General features: G+C 35.0%; 1 protein-coding gene across 1 annotated transcript; it reads left to right on the forward strand.

The window, feature by feature from the left end:
- Positions 1–1,731: 1,731 nt before the first annotated feature.
- LOC113240481 lies at positions 1,732–8,732 on the forward strand. The gene is made up of 4 exons (XM_026477808.1): positions 1,732–1,762; positions 7,813–7,869; positions 7,987–8,112; positions 8,398–8,732. The coding sequence occupies exons 1-4, from the start codon at positions 1,732–1,734 to the stop codon at positions 8,538–8,540; spliced, it is 357 nt and encodes a 118-aa protein (XP_026333593.1). The 3' UTR covers positions 8,541–8,732.
- Positions 8,733–10,113: the final 1,381 nt, after the last annotated feature.

Genomic DNA, 10,113 nt, shown 5'->3' on the forward strand with positions numbered 1-10,113 from the left:
TGACTCGATGTAGGTTGGAGATTCCACGTTTTTGAAGAGTTTTGAACAGGTTGGTATATGTGTGTATACGCATATATGTTACTCTGCTGGGCCTATGCCCATTACAGGTTGAGAGAGAGGCTCTCAGAGAGCTCGGCGATAATGAAGGTGGATGGTAGTTTTGGGTAAGTAAATACAAATGGCATTCAAAGCACTTAGGAGTAGCCATTATCGAAAAATATAAAGAGACGTAGGGTTTTTCACTTTATAAAACCTCGATAACAAATTCGAATATAAATTCTATGTGTGAACAAAACGATAGCGTGTTTTAACTCGATCCTAATGCCATCTATTGGCAACAAAAGTTACTGTATTAAATTTAAATAAAATATTCAGCTTAATGAAGCTAATTAGGCAAAATTTTCAATTACCGCGTTCAAAAATAGATGATACTTTGAGTTGCAACATTCCAAGCTTAATAATGAGGCATCAACACATTCATATATTATGTTTCAGTGCTAGAGAGGAGACTCCACGTTTTTGAAAAGTATTAAACAGGTGAAAATTTATTAACAATTTGAATTTAAAAACTTTGTGGTTCGTAGCCATGGACAGACATGAATTCGCACCGGTCTGCATAGAAGTCTAGCATTTTCCGAACTAGTTCATGCTTGCTTCACTTGGATACGTCTGAACCTATAGTAAGTTGAATCTAGTTTGTATATTTACTTTTGTCATTAATGTTGATGATAGTCGGTACCCCTACCTTACACAGTGCCGTTAAAATGTACAGGGTCAAGAGCACGTCAAGCTTGACACTTAAGACTTAAATCCAACTCTATGCCGCTTACGATAAGAACGGTCCAAAGTATAAAGTGTCAAGCTTGACGTGCTCTGTAGTGTACGAAATTTAATTCTATTTTATAGTTGCTTTTGAAAGCGTGCGGATTGAGGGCTTATAAGAAAGTACGTATTTTAAAAAGGCACTAATCGATTTGTATTAAAAGACGATAATTTAACAAAACGACCACCTACTTAAAACTAGTACACGAATATTACATGCAATGCTTAATAGGTGCTTTTCTAGATCTGACTGGCCATCTGTGAGAACTGAGTGAGCACACATTATTATTATTTATCTTTTGTTTCATCGTTTTACAAATCGAGCATAAGTTTAATGGGTTTCTCCAAATGGTTTCAGAACTTCTACTACAGGTGCACCGCGTAACTGAGGCGGTTTCTAAGGCAGCTGCGCGATACAGGAGGAGTAATTGTTGTGTCGCGCTGCACACGGGGTAATTTTAACAAGATTTTTTTTGAGGATATTAAATTACAAGTTGATTGAAACAAGTGCCAAAAGGCTGGTCTATTATTTACTTATATTGCGCGTAAATAATTATATCCAATGTATTGCTCCACAAAGTTTACTAAGATCTTAAATAACATATAGGCCCTTATTATATTACCCTGTAATGGCATAATAAATACTACATACTTACTGTGTATATCGTCGAGGATAGTGCAAGAAGTATGTAGTATTGGTAAAAAGCGCATATCTGCACCAAACCAAATTTCACAAGAGAGGGATTTAAAGTTATTACTTTGTTATTTCAATGCCTACGACTTTCATTTTTGCACAGTAAGCATTAATTTATATTGTCTACGGACTGATAACAATAGATTCCCGTCAATCAAACTAATTTGGTTGCCACGACATTTACGCGGATGTGATTTGACGACTAAATTACCGAAATGGAGACTCATAGTCAAATGCTAGTTATGGGTAATCGCACTATCCGCGACGATTTGTTATCGCCAATGTATGTAACCCGGTATTCTTTAACTTTTTCATATACCTACTAACCTAACCAAAACCCATAGGAGGAGGTAAACGAAAACAGAAATAACTAAATTGTTTTTTTTTGTAGTTCATTTAATACGTTGCTAAATCTACGGCCGGCATTCTATACAATATCTAGGCATTGACCTAGACAATGACCAGGAAATATGTATAAGAGTAAAAAAAAATTAAGTATGAAACGAGTATACGTTGCCTAAAGAAGCCCGGTATTATATAGAGCGACTAGGCATTTCTATAGAATCCCTGAATTATACACATTGACGTTAACATACACACATACATAATACATACTCATACGGCAAAGAACATTAGGAAAAAAAATTTGTATCAAATACTCGAAAAATAATACATACTTGCCGTATACATTTTCTGATAAGACGTTTACATTTTGCACGAGAACCAAAAATGTTATGTATAACAAACGATATCCCGCTGCGCTGTATCTATCTGTACCCGCCCAGCAGAGTAACATCCTAGGTTGTGAGTGAACTGGATGATAATGAAGGTGGATGGTAGTTTAGAATAAGAATAAAATGGCATCCTAAAGATTTAGGAGTAGCCATGATCGAAAAATATTATGAGACTAGCTCATATTACATAAGTTGACAAGTTTTTCCCATTTGTACCTACTTAACAAAATTCGAGTCTCGAGCTTTATACATTCTATGTGAACAAAACGATAGCGTGTTTTAACTCGATCCTAATGCCATCTATCGGCAATAAATTGTACTATAATAAGTATTCGGCATAATTAGACAAAATTTTAAATTTTTGCGTTCAAATATGAATGCTATATTTTGCATGATGTCACCACAGATTCTTGTGAATTGATTTGAACGTGGTTTTTTTAGAAATTTAGAAATTGTAAGATTCTAAGCTTGATGAATGATGAGGCAAACATGTCATGTTTCAGACACAGGTTTAGCAGGCTGACTCGATGCGGGTTGGACACTCCACATTTTTGAAGTGTTTTGGACAGATAAATTTGAATTGTTATTTTAAATTTGATAATATTTGTATTGTTTAGGAATTTAAAAAACTTGTGGTTCCCGATAGTCAGACTTGAACTCGCATCCGTCTGCATAGAAGTCTAGCATTCTACGTACTTGTCCATCATTGCTTCATTTGGATACTTCTGAACCTAGATAAGATGAGTCTAGGTTGTAATAAATATGTTCTGTCATGGTCGCGATTTTATGTCCTGTGCCTTGTTGAGGACATTTTTGTCGAAGGAAGAATCACATTTGAATGTATAAGCCTTATTTTTAAAAGGTAAAATAATATTAGTTAGTTTGTAGGAAGTCGTTCCTTTTGAAAGCGTGGGATTGAGTGAGCATATGAAAGCATTTGTAAACATTTTAAAAACTGCCTCCATGGCCGACCGGTTATATTGCCGGACTGCCATGCAGAGCTCCCAGGTTCGGTTCCCAGGCCAGGAGAAATATTTGTATGGCCTACATTTATTTCTCTTGTGAGTTTGGGTGTCATTTGTGGTTGTCTATGTGTTTGTCCATGGCACCCGCGACACATGTTTTCCCTAGTGCGGGGCTATGTTGAGTGTGTGTGTTATTATATTATTATAGTCGCCTTTCACTAATCGATTTGTAGTAAAAGACGATAATTTAACAAAACGACTACCTACTTAAAGCTAGTACACGAATATTACATGCAATGCTTAATAGATACTTTTCTAGTTATGACTGGCCCTCTGTGAGAACTGAGTGAGCACACATTACGTTATTTATCTTTTGTTTCATCTTTTTACAAATGACAAGGTAGAGTCGGTTTCTGAGGTAGCTGCGCGGTGCAGGTGGTGTAACAGTTACGTCGCACTACACACGGGGTAATTTTAACAATTTTTTTTCACAATATTCAATTACAATTTGATTCTAAAAAGTGGCAAATAGCTGGTCTATTATTCAACCATATTACGCATATTCAATCCTGTCCTGATTAGATTTGTTTATTTTTGCTTGTTGTGTGTATTATTATCACTCGTAACCAGTAAATAAATAGTTAGATTAAGATGTTTGTTTTGTTGTAGACATTTTGTTCAAAATTATATTCCGACAATGTCCGACAGAGAACACAGGCGGAGGCTGAAAAAGAGCAATATTCTGAGGCTTCGTCCTTTTCACCACTCATAGCTTATAATTTGATAGTACATAAATCGTGTGATTTTCTATGTATATTTCATAAATAAAGTCCTTTTTAATTTATAATTAAATTCATTGTGTTGCTCCATACAAAGTTTACAAAGATCCATATTATGTATGCATATGTCATCGGCAATGTATGTAACCCGGTATTCTTCAGCTTTTTCGTATATTAAGCTAACCAAAACCCACAGGAGGAGGTAAACTACACTTTAGTATGTATTCCATCCAGGAAGTAAACGCAAACAGAAATTACTAATTTGGTTTTTTTTTACATTCTATACAATGTCTAGGTATTCCACATAATGCCTAGGAAATGTGTATAATAGTTTATAATATACGTTGCCTACAGAAAACCGGTATTACACATATAGAGCGACTAGGTATTCTATAGAAACCCTAAATTATACATATTTCCGTTAACATTATACGTCCTCATACATCAAAAAGCATTACAAAAAGAAGTAATTGTAAATACTCGAAACAATAAATAGCCGTATGGTTGGTAGTTTTGGGCAAGTATAAATGGCATCCTAAAGACTTAGGAGTAGCCATTATCGAAAAATATTATGAGACTAAGCTCATATTACATAAGTTGACAAGTTTTTCCCATTTGTACCTACTTCACAGGATTCGAGTCTCGAGCTTTATACATTCTATGTGAACAAAACGATAGCGTGTTTTAACTCGATCCTAATGCCATCTATCGGCAACAAATTGTACTATAATAAATACTCTTCATAAGCAAAATTTTAATTTTTGCATTCAAATATGGATGGTATATTTTGCATGATGTCACCATAGATTCTTGTGAATTGATTGCAACGTTGCTTTTTTATTGAAAACTTAGAATTTGTAAGATTCTAAGCTTGATAAGGAGGCAAACATTATCATGTTTCAGTGCAAGACAGGTTTTCTCTGAGGAAATGATGTAATATATAGATGTGATATAATATAAATCTATCATGCTGACTCGATGCGAGTTGGAGATTACTCGTTTTGACGAGTTTTGAACAGGTGAAAATTCTTTAACAATTTTAATTGCTGTTGATGATCAGACTTGAACTCGCACCCGTCTGCATAGAAGTCTAGCATTCTCCGAACTAGTCCATCATTGCTTCACTTGGATACTTCCGAACCTAGATAAGATGAATCTAGGTTGTAATAAATATGTCCTTTCACGGTCGCGATTTTATGTCCTGTGCCTTGTTGAGGATATTTTTATCGAAGGAAGAATCACAGTTGAATGTATAATCCTTATTTTTAAAAGGTAAAAATGTATAAACTTATCGAATTTAAAGCAAATGTTGAATATAAGTTGAATGTGTGTGTTATTATTATTATATACGCCGCGCCAGGTAAGGAGAGCGGGTTTTTTTAGAGCGGGGTCTGAAGGGGCCCGTTTATACGTATAGGCCCTACGACGTTCGCGGGCGGCAGGGCAGCCCGCTCATCAGGCGCACGCGGCGTTCGGCGCGGACACTAATATACTCCCGGATATATAATTCGAACCACCTCGCATTTTTGTTGTAAAGGGTTAGAATACAAAAATAGTGTTATCATCGAAGAAAAAGTTTTCCCCGGGTGTGCAAATCGAAATTCCTAAGAAGGACTTATGAAAAAAACGTTTAGTATACAAGTTTCAAAATTGCATAATAGTTTTTGATCAATTAAACATTGTTAGTAGCCTAGGGGCACTTAATATTGAAATTGCGTGCTGGCTCGAATTGTGTGTCCAAAAGTGTATATTTTTACAATCGTTCTTCAGAGTGTGCTCATTCAATACAATATCACACACACACACACATTGTTCACCCATATTACGCATATACAATTATTTTAAATTCAATTATGTTCAATTCAATGTATCGCTCCATATAAAGTATACAAAGACCTTAAATAACTTATAGGTTCTTATTATAATACCCTGTAAGGGCATAATAAATACTACATACGTACTATGTACTTATATTGTCTGCAATATGTAACCCGCTTCAGATTTTTCATATACTAACCTAAACCTAACAAAAACCCACAGGAGGTAAATGCAAACAGAAATGATTATTTAGATTTTTTGTCTTTCATTTAATACTTTGCCAAATTGACTGCCGGCGTTCTATACAATATGTAGGTATTCTACAACGCCTAGGAAATGTTTATAATAGTTAAAAAAAAACTATTATGTACGTTGCCTAAAGAAGCCCAGTATTGTATAGAGCGATTAGGTATTGTGTAGAATCCCTGAATTATACACATTACTGTTAACATATTATACTCATGATACGTACTCATACAGCAAAGAACTTTAGCAAAACATAACAAATAAATTACTTCCCGTATACATTTTCTGATAAGACGCTTACATTTTGTATGAGAACCAGAAAATGTTATAAGCAAAGATATCTATTAATATACTGTACGTTAAGACATTTTTGGTGTAGTCGAAGACCGTCCCTACGTTCAGCAGAGTAAACGTTACAAGTCGTTACTTGTAACGTCTACTTGTAAAAGTATCGATACTTTTTGTTATCGAGTACTTTTCCTTTCGATACCGATACTTTTGTAGTTAATATTTTTCATTCGATACTTTTCTGGTATTAGTATGTACTTTTTGACAAGTATCGTATCGTATCGTTTTGAATAATTCCTACATAGGACAAATAAGACGTAACATCACGCAAACCACCTATCGATTTTTTTTTAATGGCAAACCTTTATCACAAATGACATGGCTAAACAGTGTATGCCACTTTTTACCTCTTTTAAAAAATGATAATAAAGAAAAATAATTAGAAAAGTTTGAAAGGACATTTTCGTTTCGTATCGTTTCTCTGTGTCCGTCACGGCAGTGACGTCACATCACGATAAATTCTATTCTAGAGAAAAAAATCACTACGTTTTAAAGTAGATAGCAGTTTGGCCACTGAAAGTGAACTCAATGATTTTTGTAGCGGCAACAAAGCTAAAAATGTCATTATGTATGAGGATTCGCCATTGACTTACAAAGTCAATGGGATTCGCTCTGGGCATTTTGGAGGGAAAAGTGTCGTTTTTATTTTGACTTTCAATTATTTTGTAAAATCTAGTTTAAAGTGGAATAGGATAGTGCTATTGTACCTTAATCGAAGATTAAAACGCGAAATTATACGAATGTCAAACTAAAATACCCGTATCAGCCCGTTCTAAGGAATCCCGAGTCAATCCAAGCACGCCGCCTCAAATTGCCTATCCTCTTTGTGGTGGCCATATTTACAGAAACAATTAAACTTCATGTTTAGGCTGATGGCTTTGCCAAAGCCTTAATAAATAAATAAAAAAAAATCATTATGTATGAAGATTCGCTCTGGAACTTTTGGAGGGAAAAGTGTCGTTTTTATTTTGACTTTCAATTATTTTGTAAAATCTAGTTTAAAGTGGAATAGGATAGTGCTATTGTGCCTTAATCGAAGATTAAAACGCAAAATTATACGAATCTCGAACTAAAATACCCGTATCGGCCCGTTTTAAGGAATCCCGAGTCAATCCAAGCACGCCGCCTCAAATTGCCTATCCTCTTTGTGGCGGCCATATAATTACAGAAACAAAATTAAACTTCATGTTTAGGCTGATGGCTTTGCCAAAGCCTTAATAAATTAAAAAAAAAATCATTATGTATGACGTTTAATGGCGATCGGTTCGTAGATGGATTGTCATTATGTTTATCGTTTAGTTGTATTTATTTTGTAGATTTCTTTTCGAAACATGACTAAAACCGTGAAGAGTGCTGTTCGGCAGATTTTATTTACTATTAGTAAATACAAAGAAAAACACGACCAGTAAATCGCTGTATTGAAGAAAAAGTGTATTTACAGGTAGCCATTGTCGGTTTTATAGGTTAGTACGGCATAGTAATTTTGATGGTCAATAAAAATAATAATATACTTACTATAAATATATTTTGTTCACGATAATATTTATTTAGCAATAATTTACGTTATTTCTCTTTTACAGAAAATAATGGCTTGAATACTGAAGAAACTAGTGCAGCTTTGCAAAATCTCAATAAACTTAAAGAATTGGAAGTACAAAAGTACCTCACTGATAATAAATATTTCCTAGAAATTGCTTTAATGACTGGTGAGTATTAAACAATGTTTGGTGTTTTGAAATTGTATTACATAGCAAGTAGCTGCTACGATCCTGCATATTCATATTGCAACAGTTCATAATGATTTTACGAATCCGAGCTGACCAATAAATAAAATCATTGCATATCTATCTAACTATCCTATCATTGACATTTTTCTCACAACTGACCAAAAATTGGGTGCATCACACATTTCACAAAAATAAAGTACATAAATATTTATTTTATTGTCACAAACTATGGCCTCAGTTTTAGGTAACTGTATTTTTTTTCAGAAGTTAGTATCTCCACCTTAAAAAGAATTAACTATGAAGGCAAAGTAAACCAGGGAATATTGAGCACCCCCGCAAAAAAATGCCCTCACAAAGCGACAGAAATAAAATTAATGAATATTATACATTGTAATGAATATATTTAAGGGAAAGCATTGCATTCTCAGGGTGTAGAGAAACATAAGACGAGACAAACACCAGATATTATTGGTCAATGGATTTGTATTTAAGCAAAGTAAATACCAACGTTCTCTGCTCACGATACGACGACATCAAGGCTTGGCGACATAAGTTCTTGAGGATTAAAGCTTCAAAGCGTGAACAAGGTAAAAAAATGTATACCTAAGTGAGACATGTGTGCATCAAAATTATAAACCAAAAAAGTCATGGCAGGAGCCATCGACACAAGGTGTTATCGACAATCAGGAAAACGATTCCTTTTTGTCATCGTCTTGAACAATGATGGTTACCACAAGGTACAAATAAATAAGGCACCGAACACCAACAATTGGCTCCATTGCCACCAATTATTTTTGAAGAATGTCAATCAAGAGAAAAAGCTTCTGTGCTTGATTGATAAATATAAACCTGAGCCTGTCTATAAAGCTGACGAAATTCTAAAGGAACATGGTCATGAGGTGTTGAGGCCTCCACCTTATCATTGTTATCTCAATTGATCTTATTTCTATTGAGCTTATTTGGAGTACAGCAAAACGAAAAGTTGCCAGTAAAAATATAGCGAGATCGGCACCAGAAATTGAAAAATTAATAAAAGAATGCTTTAACAGCATAACTCGAGACGAATTGAACATGATGGTGAATCATACAATTCACATTGAAAATAGATACAGAGAAACCGACGGAGTTCTACTCCAGCGATTGAGATGAATCGATGAGAGCTGAGTATGTGGAGTCAGACTTTGATTACGACAGTGAAATATAAAAATTGTTACAATACCTATATTTATACTGAAGTAAGAAATTACTTTGAAACACCAGTCAGGGTCATTCACTCATTATAAAAAAAATCATATAGGTTCCTTAGTATAAGATGCTCATGAGTAGACCCTTTTACTGCCTTTTCAGTTATGTATTACACCATATATAATAGGATTTTACTCAGTATATAAAGGGTTTTTCAATAGGGACGCTCGAACTTTGAAAGTTGATACCGGCCATTTTGGAAAAGCGATAGCTGTCAAATTTGGCGGGAAAACGTATGTAATCGTGACATTTCACCATGGAGCGCTACACGCTTCAACAACGCGTAGAAATTGTTAAAATTTATTTTCAAAATCAGTGCTCTGTTCGCTTAACGTTCCATGCGTTGCGTCCAATTTATGGTATTCATGGTCGGTCTGCAGAATCCACAATCCGTCGTTTAATTAATAAATTTGAGACAACCGGGTCGGTTTTGGATGAAGCAGTGCCTGTACGTCAAAAGAACGCAAGATCGTCGGAAAATATTGTTGCTCTTCGAGATAGTGTGCGAGAAAACCCCAGACAGTCCATTCCGCGTCGTGCACAAGAGTTGGGTCTTTCTGCGACATCAACTTGGCGAATTTTGCGTCGAGACTTGGGTTTTCATCCATACAAAATTCAATTGACTCAAGAGCTAAAACCCAACGACCATAGACAGCGCCGTGAATTCGCGGATTGGGCCTTAGACCATTTTGCGGTTGACCCTGCTTTCGGGAAGAAAATCATCTTTAGTGATGA

This window comes from Hyposmocoma kahamanoa, unplaced genomic scaffold, assembly GCF_003589595.1.
Source record: "Hyposmocoma kahamanoa isolate Upper Pololo Valley unplaced genomic scaffold, ASM358959v1 138838, whole genome shotgun sequence".
Lineage (NCBI taxonomy): Eukaryota > Metazoa > Arthropoda > Insecta > Lepidoptera > Cosmopterigidae > Hyposmocoma > Hyposmocoma kahamanoa.

What these genes read in the sequence shown, in the direction of transcription:
- LOC113240481 (XM_026477808.1), top strand. Translation starts at nt 1,732, where the DNA reads ATGGAGACTCATAGTCAAATGCTAGTTATGG. An exon ending in AGCCATTGTCGGTTTTATAG is followed by an intron (nt 7,870 to 7,986) that starts GTTAGTACGGCA and finishes TCTCTTTTACAG; the next exon opens with AAAATAATGGCTTGAATACT. An exon ending in AGAAATTGCTTTAATGACTG is followed by an intron (nt 8,113 to 8,397) that starts GTGAGTATTAAA and finishes ATTTTTTTTCAG; the next exon opens with AAGTTAGTATCTCCACCTTA.